This window comes from Coturnix japonica, chromosome Z (genome assembly GCF_054131305.1).
Source record: "Coturnix japonica strain WE chromosome Z, WE-NBRP24, whole genome shotgun sequence".
Classification (NCBI taxonomy): Eukaryota; Metazoa; Chordata; class Aves; order Galliformes; family Phasianidae; genus Coturnix; species Coturnix japonica.
Window position 1 is genome coordinate 11,545,820 of NC_140702.1, and position 18,634 is coordinate 11,564,453.

Genomic DNA, 18,634 nt, shown 5'->3' on the forward strand with positions numbered 1-18,634 from the left:
GTAAACTAATTGTCCATGTTATGCATAATTTCCTTTGTTTTGGTCACTATCAGGTAATCCATGTCTTCAAATTTGAGGGGCTGCAAAATGTCAATGGGCACCGTCCTTCCCCATTTCTTAAGAATAATTTGAAAAGGAATTAGGACATTGTGTTGTTCCGAGGTCATGTTATTCCCCATGGTAACGTAGTCTCTTACCTTTGTCCAGTGAGGGACAATCATAGCAGATAGGGATGATGAATCCTCAGGTTGTTGCATTTCTCTCAACGCATCCATTTCTCTTCATGTTCTGTACAGATTTCTCCGTGTTTATCTCAATGCCTGCCGCGTTTGTCTCAACATGCTCTTGTACAGGTTGCTTGCGTTTCTCTCAACGCACCTGCCTTTTTCTCAATACACCCACCCACATTTCTCTTCACCTTCTCTTATACAGATTTATTTGCGTTTATCTCTAATGCCTGCCACGTGTCTCTCAGCATCCCTCTGTACAGTTTACTTGCGCTTCTCTCAACGTACTTCAGACCGGTCAGTTCTTCAATTCAGCTTAAGTTTCAGGCACCTGTTTGGGTGCCAATTGTCAGTGCTCAGTCGAGTTAGAGAGCTCTCCTTAGTTTCACATACATCTTATATACTGTTCACTTACAAGCAAGACATTCCTGTTTCTCTAACAGTTCCTCTAATCAGTTAATTGGTCCCAGCTTCTCCCAGACAACAGTGGTAAAGGATGAAAGGTTTCTTAAGAGTAACAGGATTAACAATGCATATCAATGGAACCTTCTGTCTACCCTTAGATGCGAACAGACACTGCTTGCTCTTGTCTCTCACTCTGGTCTTCCAGGGCTTCACAGTGATAAGGTCTATCAAAGAGTCTGGTAAGCTCTTTGGTGACTTGCTCACAGTTACATCTTCCCCCACGGTTACCTTTCTGACAGTTTTCTAACATCAACGAGGTAAAAGTTTTAACTCAGCCATTAATGCAGCATGTCAATTACTGTTTTGTCCCATATGTGCCCTAAGCTTTGAGGAGGACCTGCTCCATGATCTTTGCAGGCACAGAGATTAGGCTGACCTGCCTGTAGTTCGCCTGGACTTTGTTTCTCCCATTCTTAAAAACAGAGGTAATGTTTCCCTTTTTCCAGTCTCTGGGGTCTTCACCGGACAGCCATGATGTTTCAGATATGATGGAGGATGTATATTATGCGGGCTGCTCTAAACGTAATGCAGATTCCAAGAAAATAAAGAGGAGGCTTTACTTTTGGAGCAACCTGCGTGTATGCAGCCCAAGACAATCCTTGTTCACTCAGCGCTAGCCAAGCAAGTCAAAAGGTTGGACACGTATGTCCTAATGTAACACTTGCTGATGAGATTTCAGTGCTGGCTTTGTCTGAATATACTGAACAGTATATCTCTTTACGAGAGGTGGTTCATGAACCCATAGGAAGATAGGTCTTTGAGCTGGTCCAGGCTTTCAGCAGCTACCGGTATGGTCGGCATCTATAACTCCAGGTAAAACAAAAAGTCCCATCTGTGTAACAGAAGAACGTCCTAACAAGAGAACACTACGCCCATCCCCAAGGGGCCCCACTACCCCTGTTGGGATGAGAGTCACGGTGCTGTCAGTCAGCATCACTGGCTGGGTGGTGGACAAATCCACTCCTGTGCTGCTGGCAGTGGCTGGTCTGGGTGAGCTGGCCAGGTAGCGGCTGGCTGAGTCGGAACCCAGTGTAGCCCCCTCCTGCACCGGGGACAGGGTCGAGTTGGAATAGCAGAAGTATTTTTATTTGCTCGCTTGGGCTTTTTACAGTCCCTTTGTACATGACCGGGTTCCCCATAATTGTAACACTTCATTTTTTGAGCTGTCCCTGCATCAAATCCTGCTGCCAGCATGTCTGCTAGCAAGGCCATTGTATGACTTTCTGTGCCTACATCTTGACAGGCTTTAATCATGTTAGTAATGGATGGATCTGCATTCTTTAAGGACTGTAGAACCTTTTGCGCATTTGCAAACTCAGAACTCAGTTTTCGGGAATTCAGGGAATTTTTGCTTATCCATTTAAGAAAAGTAGCTAATGCTATTATGGGGCTGTGAAATCTGGTCTGTGCCATTATCTCACTCCAATCTATAGGAGGGAAGCAAGGCTCTTTGATGTATAATACCCGGCATGTGATTAAGAAACAACGGTTCAAATGTTGGTCCGACCAGTTTATTACAAATACTAGTCAACTTAGAAGATGGGGAAGGCAAAGTGGCGACTACCAAGAATTAGGGTGATGGGGAGAGGAAAGCAGGCGATAAGAAAGGTAGGAAGAAAGCAAGAATTGCGTGAAGTGGGGATAGTCACCACGTGGATGCAGCAGCATCCCAGCACATGGAGTTCTGTTGGTCCAAGGCAAAAGCAAATGGGAGAGCAGCAGCAGAAGGGAGCTGCAACGGAGTGGCTGGCCACAAGCAGCAAACCAGTCAGCGCAGAGCAGGTAGTGGAGGAAGCAGCAGGGTCTCACGGAGCAGGCCAGTGAGAGTCCGTTGGCAGCAGTAGGGGAGCAGCAAGGGATCCAAAGCCAGATACCTATCCTGTGCTTCAACATGAGGGCATCTTCTTCAGCATGCAGGTGTCAGTTCATGAGGAATCTGATGTCAGAACTCCTCCTTGTTCACACTGTGAGGAATCTGATGTCAGAAAACCTAACTTCATGCTTGCTGATCCCTCTTTTATCCTTCTTTCTCCTACCTACCTAACATTCCTGGCTGCTTGGGTGAGTCACATGCAGCACCCCCTGAGACGGCCATCTTCCTGGAGATAAGCCCACACAAAAGACCATGGCCACTCATCTGCACATTCTCTCTCTCTCTCATTGCCCCTGGCCTTGTCCATCTGTGTCCCTCCAAAAAAGGATTTGTCAGCCCTTGCCTGGGAATTATTTGGACTTGTCCATTCTCAGCAAACTTTGAGGCAATAGTGCAAATGCCTGGACTTTTACAGCCATTCCAACCAGGCTCTGGAACCAGCCCCGCCCGGGAGGGGCAGCGGGTCTTGGGGGGCCCTTTGTGACCCAACTCTGTGACACGCAGGCATAGCTGGCACCGACAGCACATGGCCTGCAGTGTCCGTCAGGACAGCGAGGAAACAGGGCAGGAGTGTGCGGGTCTGGCGAAGAGCCCCCGAGCGCAGCCCAAGTCGTTTTGCTTTACCTTTGGCAGCCCCACGGCTGCTGTATCCCTACCCTTAGCCTTCATCCCTCGGGATGGAGAAGAAACCTCCTAAACGCCCTAAGGTGGCCTGGAAGGAGATTAGGGCTCCCCATGAGAGAAAATCTCAACCAGAGCCCTATGAATTGACTGAGGTGCAGCCTCTGCACTGTGGTGAGTGAGGGTCCCCAGCGTGGTGGGCAGGGCTGGGGCAGCGAGTGCCCCCTGCTTGACACCAGGCCCCCTTGTCCTGACAGGCACGGGCAGACTGTGCCTGTGGAGCGAGCCCAGGGCTGGAACGGCCAGAGCTCCTTCCTCTGCTCGCACCCGCCTTTGGCCCCTCTACATCACTGCTCTCTTTCTTCCTTGATTAGGTGCTGATTCCCTGCCTTTCTCTGAAAAGGAGGAGGCCATGGATGTCATACAGAAGTACCTCAGGAGTACAGAAAAGGTAAACTCAGCTGCGCTGGCATCCCCAGATGGTCCCTCTGACTGCCTTCATACTGCGGGAGGGATGCTGGCTGGACAGAACTGCTGCCCTCCAGGCGTCCTGCACTACTCTAAACCCAGCAATGCTCTGGGCCTGCTGGACACAGTTCTCCCAACTCACACTCCCTCCTTGTCTTTCTGTGGTTCCCAGGACGAGCTGTTGAAGATGATGTTCTTGGAGAGCATCTGCAACATCTGCAAAGTCAGCAGTAAGAAGGACTCATGTGAGGGCCTGGCTGTTTTCTGCCATGAAAATAACTTGGCAGAGAAAATCAAGGTGAGGGGACAATATAAGGGGTTGTGGGAGGGGGCAGAGCTACCCAGTGACTGGGCATCCTTATAAGCTGGGGTGGGCAGGGGGACTGTGGGTACCACTGAGATCTCTGCAGTGGGACACAGGGTACCTCTGCGTTCTGGTCCTGGGCAGGGGGCACTGGAGCTTCTGTGGCCCTGCTGACCAGCGTGAAGTCCCATTCCATTTCTGCTCTGCAGGAGCTGCTGGAGAATGAGCCTGTGGACAAGCTTTGCACAGCATTGCGGTACCAGGCCATGCTTGCGATCACCAGCTTGAGGTACCAGCCCAGCCCCTGGTTTTGCCACCACATCCCCAGGGCACAATTATGGCAGCCATGATTGTAGCCAGGAGGCATCCCCCATGTAAGCAGGGAGGCCCTCAGCTCTCCCTTGCTCTGGTCTTCTCCAGATGCTGGAGGAAGCCCTGAAGCTCCCTGCAGGGTCTCGGCTCTTCACCCAAAGCAGGAGGCAGCAGGACTATCTCTACCCCCTGGGCCAACCCCGTGGAGCAAGTGCCTCCCAGCAGGGCTCCCCATCCCTCCCAGGGAGCCCTTCCCAGGGGAGGACCTGTTCCACCCCTGCCTCAAAATCCAGCCACTGCTCCCAACACAAGGTCTCTCTATTTGCAGCAGAGTGAAGGCCATTGAGCAGGATGAAATAAGAGGTCTCTTAAATGCCTGCTTCAAATCTGTCTTCTACCTTCCACCAAGAGAGGACTTGAACATTGCCCTCTACAATCACGTATGTACTGGGCAAACTACTGGAGATCCCATGCTTCTGAATTATTCATGTGCAGACCTTACAAATGATCCTTGCCAGAGGGGTCATGGCCTCGCTTCCCCACCACACTCCTTTCCCTTCCCTCTCACTCTTGCCACAGGCCTGGCAACAACCAGTGCTCACAGCGTGGTCTGCTCACAGCAGTTTTGTGGCCACAGAACCTCTCCCATGCTGTGCATGCATCTGCGGGTGTCCTTCCTTGGTCTTCAAAGGGATTCACAGCAATTTTCTTGCGGTGAGAGGGCTTTCTGGAAGACTTTCAGAGTCTGTCGTTCTCTTTACAGACCCTGCATGCTATGGACCACATGCTGCAGATGTTGGTGGTCAGCCAGCTTACCTCCAACATTGAGAAGCTGTGGAATATCTTGGAGGTCAGTCTATTGCATAGCTCTGTCCCCAGAGTTCTCTTTGACAGAATTAGAGCCTACTGCATAGGAACAACATGGGCAGCAGCAGGAGCCTACAAGGGACATCAGTGACAGTAGCCTCATGAAGGGCTTGGCTCCAGCTCAGGGAAAGCCTGGATGGATGCGATGATTCCAGCCAGGGTTTCAGCAGTACTGCTTCTGCTGGAGTGGGCATCAGCAGCTTCTCTCCTCACAGGTGCTGATATGCTTCACCAACACCCAGAACAAAATTGTACAAGAAAGGGCCATGGAACGGCTCTGGAATCTCAGCAGTTTCATTGCCAGCAATAGCAATTCCTGTCAGGAGGTAAGGAGCCAGGAACTTTCCAGCCAGGCTGTCTCTTCTTCCCTGTTTCCCAGAGCAGCCTACGGCTCAGGAGTACCTGTGAGACAAGCTTGGGCACAGATGGGAGACAAGACTTTGGCATGCAGTTACCTTGAAGCAACGGTGCTTCATCTTTCCTTTTCCTCTGGTCCTCCCATTCCATGCCCTGCTCTCTCACTCAGTTTGACGTGTCTTCCCTCCATTCCTTCCTTCTTGCCATAGCCATCTGCAAAATTTGTCCGGCCTCATCACTGGAGAGACATCATCTGCATGATCCTTCAGACCACGGAAGAGTCCAGCGGAGACAATAAGAAGTGGGCCAACACGATGCTGGATGTGATTCTGAGAGATCCTGCCACCTGGCTGACAGATGTAAGCAGTCTCAGGCTGGATTGCTGTGCCCTGACCTACTCTCCACAGCTCTTGGGCATCCAAAGCCATTTTAAGGCAGAAAAGAGCTGTGGGAAGGGCAGTAATAATAGTGGTAGTGTGGCAAATGGCTGCAGTTACAGCAGCAGCAGCATTCTCCTTCTGTCCTCCCACCAGGTGCCAGAGATTCTGGTGTTCATCCAGAGAAACCTGGGAAGCAACAACGCATCAGCACATCAGATCCTCTTCTCTGTGCTGGATGTACTGGCCATGGAGTTTCCCAGGGATGTGCTGATGAGTGTGCTGATTGACCTTCCTGAGAATGACAGGTACCAGCCCTGACAGCCTGCGTGTTTGTTCCATGAGAAGAGCAGGGCTCAGATGTTCCCGCTGCCAGAGCCAAGGAAAGCTGCAGGACATCCTGAGGAGCAGGCCCTCCATTCCACTGTGCTTTCCAGTGCTGGTGGGCTGCAGCAGCCAATATCAACCATGGCAGCCCAGAGCCCCCCATCAGGCTCCTGCCCTGCCCCTCAATGACAGTGGGTTAGCAGGTTCCCAGACTGCAGCAAGCAAGGATAAGCTCATGTGCAGTAGCCACGGATGCAGAAACAAAGGAAAAATAGCTGCTTAACTTTGGAAGACCTGAGGTTTACCGGGATCTTCAGAGAGATACCCTTGCTTCCATTGCTACCTTGCTTCCTCTGCTACCCCTTAAATGAGGTCTGGGAGAGGATGGATCCTGACTCCCCCCCTTCCAGTGACTCAGTTGCATTTCTTACTCTGAGCTTCTCTGGGTTCACCCTGCCTTCCACCAGGTGCTCAGTTGCCATGTCAGACTATGATTTAGTGTTTCTGCTAGTCTGAGGCTGCTAACACAGCATTTCTCTTTGTAGTACCACCCTGGACATCTGGAACAGATTGCTTTCACTGGCATTGACTTCAGAGCACTTCTTGGCTGAACTGTTCAGTATCCTCCAAAGCCAAATGCTGTGTGGGATCTTGAATGTCACCAAAACGAGGCTGGGCTTCCTTCTTCTGGCTGTGAGTTACCAGACAAGTCATCATGCTATTCTTCAGGGCTCTTTCTGCCTAGCTCCCTGCCTCCCTCCTGCCTTACTCCCAACACTGGAAAACCAGGGCAGGGCAGAGTAGAATTGGGGCCATGCTTGGAGCCAGGGAGAGGGAAGGTGTCCGCACAGGCTGAGCAGGCTGTAGGGATAGGGAGAGGAAGAGCTCATGGACACCAACATCTGGTGGCATTTTTGTGCCAGCTCCTGCTGGTCAATCACCCCTCAAAGGTGTGACAGCAAGAGGCTATACGGGGTCAGAGGGCAGGAGGAAGCCAAAAAGCCATCCTGTATTGATCTGGGTCTGGGGCACAGAGGGACCATGGGGCCCTCCAAAGGCACAGCTGCCCCAGGCCAGGTCGTGCATCTCTGGTGCCCTGCCTTGAGCTGCAGGAGGAGCCAGGAGCTGCAGTGTGCAGAGAGTCTTGCAGCCTCTGCCTGCCTCTCACTGCTGCCTTTATTTCAGGTGATGCATCCCACTGAAGAGAAACTGCAAGAGCTGTATAAGCCAGAACTGCTTCAGGTGCTTTTGAAGGTTAAAAGCCTGCCAATACTCTGGCTAGTGCTCAAAGGCCTTTTGCTGATGTCAGAGAGACCTGAGATGGTGAGCTGGACCTTGTCAAATGAAACACTCCTGTTGGCATCCTGGCGCTGGGGCAGTAGGCAATACTGGGCCTTGGCCTTCCCTGAGAGTCAGGAGTTCGGGTGACAGCCGTGGTGTGGCCCAGTGGCTGTTTGGGCAGATTTCCAGGACCTTTCCAGATGGGTTACCTGGGGGCATGTTGTAAAAGGGGGAGGCTGAGCAGGAGACACAGAGTCCTTGTTCACCTGCCCTCCTTCTCCTGTCCCCCCCATCCCTAACAGTGTACCACCTGTCCAGAGTTTGCTGCTGCCATTCTTGTGGTAGCTGCCAGGAAGCAAGGCATGCATGTGGTGCTCCGTAATCAGAGCTTTTATTTCAGGATGGCCATTGCCCTTTTGATGAAAAGAAATGATGTGTTTTGTACAGGCAAGAGGAATAGGGGACCTGCTGCCAAATATCATGGAGACACTGCAGTTTGCGAACAATGCGAACACACGTATTGCTCTGATGGCAGTGAAGATCTTCGCAAATGTGATGAGTCATCCAGGGAAGAGAAGGTTCTCTTCCATTGCTGTGAATCTGGCTTGGAAGCTCCTGCATCTTTTCAATCATGTAAGTCAGCTGCAGGAGGCTAAATTTTGCAAATGTATGCTTGGTCTCCTCTCTTTGCTCCCCTGGGCATTTGTTGGATATCCTCTGGGCCCTGCAGCCCAGCCTGCCTTGTCCCTGGCAGCTTAGTAGTTGTTGCTGGTGTAAGCCTCTGCACTGGGTCCCAGCCTGGCTCCTGTGCAAAGCATCTTCTGACAAAGCTTACCTGCAGACTGCCAAGTGCTTCCTTTGCTACCAGTGCCATGCATCTGTCCAGGTGCTATAGCAGGGAGATGGAAGCTGAGCAGGCAGCATGTGCCTCAGGGGCATTGCCAAGGGCCAGCCCCATCTCCTCCTGGTCCTGGTGCCCAGGGAGCTCTGCCCTGACCTGGTGGGGTGGCTGGAGGAGCACTCTGAGGCACAGACAACCCCATGCTGGAAACCTGTTACATTGCTTTGCATGACTGCACGGCACCTCTGTGCAGAATGTGACTCCAGAGCACCTCCTTTCACATCAGCCATGCCTACACTCATGCTCACCATGGGCAGTGAGAGTGTGTTGGTGAGGTCCACCTGTTGTCCTCCCTCAGGTGTCAAGTGAAGTGCGAGAAGGTTCCATCCGCCTCTTCAAGGATGTGATGGAAGCAGTGACGTTCTGTGAAAAGAGAAGCATGAAGAACGTCGTGTGCACAGGCCTGCTTCCTCTGCTGTTTCAAATGAGTGATGAGACCCCAAGCGTTGCAGAGGTACAAATTTCAGACCTGTCCAGTGTGCAGGCAATGGTGTGCTGATAGATCAGGGGTGTTTTGGGAATTGAGGGCAAGTTTGGCAAGCACTAGAACTCTTGGGATGTGTGTCTGTGCTGCCATCTCCCTACATCTGTTGCTTTGCAGGCCTCTAGGGAAACCCTCATAGCTTGTGCAAAGTTCCTCGGGTGGAAGACGCTCAAGCGCCTGGCCCAGAGAAAGAGAAAAATGGAGATCAAGGAGTGTTTGGTAAGAAAAACTACAGAGCCCTTGCCCCTTTTCTGGGGAAGGGGATGCTGGCAGAAGGGGCTGCACCAGCAGCTGGGGAGACTCTGCAAGCCTCATGCCTTTGTGTTCTTCTCCAGCTGCAGCAGAGCAGGAGGAGAGTGGATGAATACCTGTGGCAGAGCCTGTCATACCTAGACGATTCTCAGGCCCCTTTGCGATATGAGGCTGTTGAATTCATTGGTGAGCCCAGCCCCTTGGTCCCTCTTTCAGCCCTGCCCTGGCAGCAAGGCACAGCCCTGCAGTCCCCAGATAAATCCTGCCCATGCCTGGCCATGCCTGGATGGGTGCCTTCCTTAGGTTTTCCCTTGGGCACTGTCCCTGCCTGCAGCACGGGAGGGGAAGTGGCTGGGCTGGTGGGGCCAGGGTCTGTGCTCATGGGATTGTGTTGAGGAGTGGGGGTCTGATGAGAGTTTTTTCCCTAGGGCTGGCTATGCAGCACTCCAGGAAACAAGGTCGGGAGAAGCTGAATGCAATCTGCAGCGGTGAGTGAGGGCACTGCTGTGTGTGCTGGGGCAAGGGGCAGGGGGCAGAGCCTGGGCAGTGTGCAGCTGTGCCTTGCCCTGCTTTAAGAAAATGCTGCAGGGGCAGAGGAGCATTCCTGGGGCAGGTGGGGCAATTCTGAGCAGTGGCTTCCAGCTGATCCCTATGTCCCACCCATTATTCCTGGCCAGGAAAAGCAGTAGGTGGGGCTGGCATGGTCCGGAGTGGAAGATGGTGGCTCTCTGCAGATTGGGGGTTTTAATTGCTGCTCTGTTTCCTTCTGCTGCAGCCCTCCAGCCTTTGAAAAATGATGCCCACCCAGCAGTCCGTTCTGTGGCAACTGGAGTAATTGACAGATGTCAAACGAATACGGCAGTACGACGACAGAGCTGGCTCAGATCACTGTGCTGCTGCTGTCAGCCTTTGTCAAGATGGCTCTGATTAAACCTCCAATGACACAGCTGTTCCCTTGCATGGGGATACATATCCATTTTTGGACTGGATAGTCAGCAACAGCATGCAGTTCCACTGAAGGACATACCAGATCTTTAAACTGGCATACATTGTTCCTAAGGACCCCATCGCCTTTTCTTCAAGGTCTTTCAAGGCCACTACCCCATCAATGTACAAAATAAGACATGGAAGAACAGTGGGTGGGGGCAATATAGTCTGCAGGGGACTAATTTGCATCCCTTTGTTTCTGCCCCTGCAAAGACGTCCATCCTTAGGAACATGACTTGTATTAAACTTGGATCACAAAGCCTTCCAAGATGTCACACAGGCCAAGTCACAGAATCACAGTTATCAAGGTTGGAAAAGACCTAGAAGATCATCTACTCCAACCATTACCAATAATTCCCAGCTAAATCATATCCCTCAACACAATGTCCAAACATCTCTTGAACACCCCCACGGTCGGCGACTCTACCACCTCCCTGGGCAGTGCATTCCAATGCCTCACCACCTTTTCTGAGAAGTAATATTTCCTAATGTCACTGATTACACAAGAGGCCAACCCCCAGCTCACTATAACCTCCAGGAAGTTATAGAGAGCAAGTCTTTGCTTTCCTGCTCAAGCATCAGGAGAAGTACTTACAACCAGAGAATGAAAAGAAGAGAGTGTAGCAGAAAGCAATCCAAATGCCCAGGGGGCTGAGAAGAGATCCTTATAACAGCTACCAATCTGGAATCAATCAATCAATCAATAAAATTTTAAAATATCATCCCCACAGTGAAGTCTCCCAGGCTGTCTTCATCTTTCACACAAAGCAGCTACCGAGATGAGAGGAGGATTTGTTGGTTGCTGGCAGCAAATATGTGCATACCTTGAGGCTGCACTGATTCCATAGCTATGTCTTACAGGTGCAAAGTAATCACACTCCACTGCTCTGGAAGTGACGGAACACTTTTGCAACACCAACAGTGTAATATAGGAAGCATTACTTTCAGAGCGGCCCTCATTAAATATATAATAACATTAAGTATTTGAAGTAACAAATCTCACTATGATTTTTAATGTGGTTTCTTAAAACATATCAAAAAGGGAGAAACAAAACCACAAAACCAGTGGGATACGTGACTGGGGAAACTAAGAGATTGCAATTCTCAGTGCGCATTCAAGGTCCTTGTCATAGGTTTGTGATGGGATTTTACTCTTCTGGTGCTTCACCCTTGAAAACAGTAGTTCACAAATGTACTGCCAGAAAGCTGGCAGACATGAGCAAGGGGTGGCTGCTAAGTGAGGGATATTTCTCTGGTAAGGGAGGACTTCTGTAAAAGTCTGGTAAAGAGACACGGTCAGTCCCTTCATTACAACTCTAAACATCTCAGTTCCAAAGTTGCAAGTAATGTATTTACATCGACGGAATCATAGCATTACAGAATGACAGGATCATAAAATCAGAGAATAGGCTGGGTTGAAAAAGACTATAATGATCATGTAGTTTCAACCCCTCTTGCTATGTGAAGGTTTGCCAGGCTGCCCAGAGCCACACCCAGCCTGGCTTTCATTGCCTCCAGGATGGGGCATCCACAACCTCCTGGGGCAACCTGTTCCAGTGCGTCACCTCCCTCAGAGAGAAAAACTTCATTCTAATATCCAACATAAAGCTCCTTTGTCTTGGTTTAAAAACATTACCTTTTTTCCTACCACTATCCACCCATGTAAAGAGTCATTCCCTCTCCTATTTATATACACCCTTCAAATACTGGAAGGCCACCATAATGTCTCCAAGGAGCCTTCTCTTCTCCAAGCTAAACAAGCCCAATTCCCTCCTTAAAGAGCTGCCAGCTCTGTTCTGTTCCCTTAGGAACTGTTCCCTTATGGACTGTTACCCAGGAGATCCCATCCAGCAATTCCTTGAGCAGCTACAAGCTTGCCGTCCTTAAGTTCAGGGTCCTGACTCTGCTTTCTTCAAGATCACAAACTCTACCAGGGCTTGACCATTACAGCCCTGGCTGCCTCCAGTCTTAACCTCTCTAATGCTCTCCTCTGCACTGGCGAGCACCAGGTCCAGTAAGGCTTCACCTCAGGTTGGTGCATCTAGTACTTGGACCAGGAAGTTACCCTCAGTCATAAGACGGGTTGGGTTGGAAGGGACTGTCTCGCTCCAATTTGTAGGAGGGAGGCAAGGTTCTTTGATATGTGTATACCCGGCGTGAGATTAAGAAGCAACGGTTCAAATGTTGGTCCAACCAGTTTATTAAAGACCTAGGTGTTTTTTTAGGGAGACGGGGAAGGGAAGGTAGGCGATAGGGAAAGTAGGAAATATAAGCAAGGAGTCTTTGCAGATAGCAAAAGAGATATAGTCACCACCGTGGGTCCAGCGAGGTACACAGTAGGTCCGTGGATCTCAGGAACTCGTCTGATCACCGCGGGGGATGGGAGACAGCCAGGGAGCTCCGCAGCAAGCCGGTCCCGGGGGTTCTTCCGACAAAGTTTTCCCCTCAGGGAATTCTCCGTCAAAGGTATCTTTGGGAGTTTGTCTCCCAAAGTCCACAGTTTAGTGAGGGCCTTTTATCCTCCATTTCTGTGAGGCTGTTTTTCTCCTTAGTTTGGTGTGACATACCTGGCCCAACAGATAAGCCAGAAGGGAGTGGTGCCTTTGTTGCCAGGCACAAGCATTATCGCCTTCTGCAGTGGTCAGCTCCTTCGTGCAGCACCCCTGAAGAAGACTGCTAGTCCTGCTTCTGCTTATCTTTGCAATCATAAGCAGAGGTACTGTGGCACAACAACACCCACCATTCAGGGACCTTTAAGATCACCTGTTCCAACCCTTTGCTATAGAAAGAAAAAACCTCCAAGTAGACCTGGCTGTGCACCGCTCCATCCAGCCTGGCCTTCAATGCTTCCAGGGAACGGGCATCCTCAGCCTTCCTCGGCAACCTGTTCCAGCATCTCACCACCCTCAGAGTAAATAACTGATTCCTAATATCCACTCTAAATCTACCATGTACTGGTTTAAAGCCATTTTCCTTCATCCTGTCACTAACTGCTCTTCTAAAAAGTCCCTCCCTAGCTTTCCTTTCCTGTAGGACTCCTTCCAGCACTGGGACGAAAATGGAGGCACAAATAAACCCAAATTTGGTGTTTTATTTATTTATTTATTTTTTCCCACAGTCTTGAAGCCCATTCTCAAATTCCTTTATCACAACAGAAAGCACAGCTGTGTATTTTCTGCACTTCACAGGACTCTGTTCAGCCAACATATCAAGATCCACAAACAGATTAGCCATACCTTGAGCCGTCCCTGCACTGCACCCCCATGCGCTGGTTTCAGCCCATGAATAGCGGACCGATGCCAGGTCGGCACTGAGGGGCTGGGCCGAGGCTGCACTGTTGATGCTGATGGGTCAGCTGATTTCACTGCTGCCAACTTCGATTCCCAACTGCAGATTTTCACTCTTTGACTTTCTTTGGCAGAATGACAAAACAGCCTCATTTCAAAATGTTCTTCCTCTTTTTCTCTCCTTATATTCAAACACACATCTTGGTTTGAGCACAGTCTTGTGTGAAGAGGTAAATAATAACAGTCTGTACTTATGATTCCTTTTAGTAGTAAGAAAATGCTAGCGTCAGATGGTTCTCTAGTAAAATAATGGAATCGATGCATCTGGCACGAGAATATAGAGAAAACAGAAGTACAGTTTTTGTGCTTTTTTCCCTTCTAGTCTTGCACAGAAACAATGTTAATTCACTGTGAAGGAAAAAAAAAAAAAAAGAAAAAAAAGAAAAAAAAAAAAAGAAAGAAAGAAAGAAAGAAAGAAAGAAAGAAAGAAAGAAAGAAAGAAAGAAAGAAAGAAAGAAAGAAAGAAAGAAAGAAAGAAAGAGAGAAAGATAGAGAGAAAGAAAGAGAGAAAGAGAGAAAGAAAGAAAGAAAGAAAGAAAGAAAGAAAGAAAGAAAGAAAGAAAGAAAGAAAGAAAGAAAGAAAGAAAGAAAGAAAGAAAGAAAGAAAGAAAGAAAGAAAGAAAGAAAGAAAGAAAGAAAGAAAGAAAGAAAGAAAGAGGAAAGATAAAGCCTTGAAAATTGATTGTGATTAGAAAGAAAACAGGCTGAACGTTAATGTCATGTCAGTGCTAAACACTGCAAAATATTTGCCACATCAACGGAGAAGAAAGTAACTTTTTAATTGGCTTTCTGCTGTAAATATTGCAGTTGAAATCACATACATTATTTGTAGTGAGAATGTAAAACTGGAATTGCAGATACTACAGCTGCATTACGCATGAAAATAGAATTGATTTACTGCTACTTTTAAAAACATTTTTAACATAAGAACGTAGTACACTTGAGTGTTAAATTTTTTCAAGTCACAGAAATAATGAGATTTTTCTTCCTTTAATTTACAGAATAAGCTGTTCCAAAACCAATGCCTGCTTTTCTTTTGTTTCTGTACAGTTTCTGTGTAATTATTTGTTTATTTATTTACTTCTTTATTTATTTGAATGGCTTCTGATAGCAATCTGTAAGACGCTGTGGGGAGAACAGAAATAAATCACCACATCAGACATTCCGTGCAGAACACAAATCTCTCCTCCTGATAACTCAGCTTTATTCTCAAAGCGACAATTCTGGCTCCAGGTTCCAAGCTCTGCTGCTGCTCAGTACAGTTTGGAACAGAGGAAAATAGGAGAAAAACCCTCTGGAATGCAGTGTCTAGGAAAAAGGAAAAGATTATATATCTGTAGTTACATATCAGTATAAATACTTCTATATTTTTACAGGGTATATATTCTCCTTGCAGAGTTATTCTCATGTTTAGTTCATTCTGCTTTATTGTATCATTCTGTTCTTGCTTCTCCGTGCCCCTAGTAACTGCTGTAATTGCCTGCTCAGAAGGAAAGGAAAAGAACACAGGAGTCCCTCCTGCTGCTGAGCTCAGCCCAGTCAGCGAGCAGCCTGTGGCTGCAGCAGCTGTTTCTGCTCCAGACTGAGGACAGCTAAAACTTCACATACTGATTTTAATTACTCCTCCAGGTGAAAACCCTGACACAGAACTGCATAGATATTTGCCACCTGATGCCCATAACAAAGCGACGACCTGTGTGACAACATCAGGGTGTGCGTTTAGGGCTGAGCACAGCTTTATAAGGATGTGATGCAAAAGTCAGGCTACTCCATGAGGTGGTGGTTGGTAGGTGTTCAGTCCATACAGACCACCAGGAGAAAACACCACGTGCTTTGCTCGAGCATCTTGGTTACTTATGGGAACACGGCACATCTGGGCTGAACCTCAGGGTAGGATGGTCTGTACTCCTGCCTCTGCTTCTGATGTTGATCTGCTGGGGGATTTTCATCAGTCAGTTTTACCCTGGATGTTGAGCATCGTCAGGTGCTAGGGGTCAGTAGGTATCAAACAGTTGGATGGCTAGAACATCACTGAGGATTTGGGGATCCATGTCTGCGTTTGTGTTGTTCCACCTGTAAAATAGAGATCATGTTTTTGGATAAAACAGAAGTGCTATTTACCGCAAGACACAAGTGAAGAACAGAGAGGTACTGTTCTGCAGCCAGTCTCAGACATTATTTATTTTCTCCTTTTAACAGAAGCTCTTCCCTTTTCTTTCTCATAAAGATCATAAAGCCAGAAGCTCTCTGTGCTTTGCTGAAAATAGGATTCTTTTGGTTTCAGCATCAAGATAAGTATGTATATAGCCTTTACCATGTTCAGTTCAGTAACATGGCAAATCCTGGACATTTTTATTAGAAATATGTTACTAATCTACCTGATCCTCTCTTGTCTGTGAACACAGAAGAATTTCCATCTTACATTGAATGTAATGGGCAGAGATTTGTCTCTTGTTTGTGAAGGAAGAGGAAAGAAGTAAGGCTCCTGTTTGACAAACGGCCTACAATTTGTTTAGTATCAGTTTAGTATAATAATCTTCATGGTAACTGTTCTGGATTAGATTTGTATTTTGGTTCTTAGAAACTAAAAGAAAACAGGATCCAGTGAGCAGCGCACAGTATGCCTGAGAAGCTGGGTTCAGTGCCTAGACAAATTTTTGGTCCTCTGGCCTTAAAATCCTCAACTTTGAGTGACCACCAACAGAATTGGTTTAGGAAATGTATATGGTTCTTTTCCTCATTATCAGTAGGCAACAAAACTTGAGAACAGTCAGTTCTTGGGTTTCACTTAAAACAACTGAAAATGAGTTTCTTCTCATGAAGCCTACCAGCACCTAAATGATATGTCAAATGCAGAAGCCGCAGTAAATAAAACTTAGATATTTGTGAATTTAAAGGCTAGCAAAGCTTTCAAGAGATAGAAAGAGCAGATCACATAATTATCACAGTAGGAAAATTTTTGCACCTGTGATTTCATAGAATCATTAAGAAGGGAAAGGACCTCTAAGACCATCTAGTCCAACCATCATTCGTGCCCCATGCCAATGATGTCCTTTGGTGCCATAGCTTTATGTTTCTTGAACACCTCCAGGGATGGTGACTCCACGCTCCCCTGGGCAGCCCATCCCAATGCTTGACCACTCTTACTGAGAAGAAATTTCTCCTGATATCCAACCGGAACCTCCCCTGGCACAACTGAAGGCCATTATCTGCTATCCTGAGTGCTCTGAGTGCCTCTCCTCAGGGCACTGTGCACATAACCAGTCCCGAAGAACAAGCAGCTTTTCCAGCCCAAAATCTTTGGTAGTTTGTTTGCTCTCAGGAGGTGGTACTTGCGTTTTCTTGTGTCATTACCAGAGTCACTGCAGCTATGTAGGCAGAATCTTAGAGGTGTGAAGGAAAGTGTAAAATCAAGTAGAAATTTTTATTAAGTTCAGAGCTTTTCTTTTCCTTATATCCTATTAGGCAACACCTTCCTAACTTTAATAATTGCAAGCTTTGGCTTTAAGTCATGGCATAGCATGTTTATACAGCTAACCTCTTCATGCAAGACCTCAGATGGATATCGCAATGACTGTTTTACTCCCTCCTCCCAATAATACTAATGTGATGACAGTGTTTGAAAGTCTGTGGTAGACATCCTAGATGTGCCAAAAATTAAATAGTGCAGGGACTGCAAATTAGGTGTGTTGATCAAGAAGAGAAATCTTATTTCAAAGATAAGGGTTTCATTTCTAGTCTGAGTGTGTCAGCAGCTGACAGGAAATATTAGAATTGTTAGATCTCATTTTGTTTCTTATTTTTTTCCGTTTTCTTTGATTGCTTCACCTTCCTAAGCAGAAAACAAACAATTTTTGGTAAACCTTTTATTTACCTGTTTACTTACTCATTTAATAGACAACAGATTTACACTCTAATCTCTGCATATATTTGTTGCCCATGAAAGTGGCTGGATTATTCTTTGTCTACTTCTCGCTGTAATCAGACTTCTTCTAATCACAGCCTAGATAAAGTGTTGATAAACAACTGTGCTACATAGTCTTGTAGGTCTTCTCCAGTTTTAATTACTTGGTGCTTCTGTGATTCTATGAAATTATTCTGTTGTATCAGGAACAAAATAGTAAGCATCCTTGAATCGTAGAATCACAGAATGGTTTGGGTTGGAAGGGACCTCGTAGATCATTTATTTCCAACCCCCCGCTATAGTCAGGGGCACCTCCTACTAGGTGGATGTAGCTCTTCTTCTGCTCTCTGAAGCTTGAGTACCTTCTGCAGATGATGGGTCCAATTTGGAGTTTTAATAAGGTACGGACTGAAGACTGCAGGCATCTTCTGTGGACTCAGGAAGATGGGTCTCCCAGAAAGCAGCAACTCACTTCCTTAGTGGTACTCCATCAGAGCCCAGTAAAAGGCAGAACTTTGTGTTCATTAATTTATACTTAATTTATATAATTTATTTATGAATATAATTTATTTATATTTGATATATTTATATATTTAATATCTGAGCCTATCAGTTTAATATCCTAATACATTTTTTGTCCTTCTGTGTTTCCAGACTTCCTGCAGTGTGTGCATGTTGTTGCACCCTCATCTGTTTGCAGAAGTGTCTGAGGAGGCAAAACCTTTGCACTGTTCTCACTCTTAGTGTGAAAGACAAAACTGTTTCTTATTTGTCTCAAAACTTGCTTCATGAGGCCTTTCTGATGGTAAAACTCTGACTGACAACTGCTCATTATCTAGGAGGGTGAATGGTTGCTGTCACCTTGCCACAGTACCTCTGCTTATGATTGTAAAGATAAGGAGAAGCAGGACAAACAGTCTTTTTCCAGAAGTGGTGCTTGAAGGAGCAGACCACTGCAAAAGGTGATAATGATTGTGCATGGCAACGAAGGCACCACTCCCTGGCTTATCTGTTGGGCCAGGTATGTCTCACTAAAGAGAGAGAAAAGAAGGAAAAAAAACAAAACAAAACAAAAAAAAACCTCTTAGGAAGATCCCCTGAGGCCGGCTTGCTGCAGTTTCCTGGCTTTCTCCCATCCCCCGCGGTGAACGGAGGAGTTCCTGAGATCAAGGGACCTACTGTGTACCTCTCTGGACTCCTGGTGGTGAATATCTCTTTTGCTCTCTACAGACACTCTTTGCTTATATTTCCTATCTTTCCTATCGCCCACCTTCCCTTCC

General features: G+C 47.4%; 1 protein-coding gene across 1 annotated transcript; it reads left to right on the forward strand.

Moving 5' to 3' along the window:
* Positions 1–3,242: 3,242 nt before the first annotated feature.
* On the forward strand, positions 3,243–10,818 carry LOC146753728 (uncharacterized). The gene is made up of 14 exons (XM_085530014.1): positions 3,243–3,360; positions 3,561–3,952; positions 5,034–5,120; positions 5,293–5,463; positions 5,704–5,853; positions 6,028–6,179; positions 6,744–6,891; positions 7,384–7,521; positions 7,927–8,112; positions 8,679–8,834; positions 8,982–9,083; positions 9,200–9,302; positions 9,545–9,604; positions 9,892–10,818. The coding sequence occupies exons 1-14, from the start codon at positions 3,243–3,245 to the stop codon at positions 10,041–10,043; spliced, it is 2,115 nt and encodes a 704-aa protein (XP_085386140.1). The 3' UTR covers positions 10,044–10,818.
* The last annotated feature ends 7,816 nt before the right edge of the window (positions 10,819–18,634 follow it).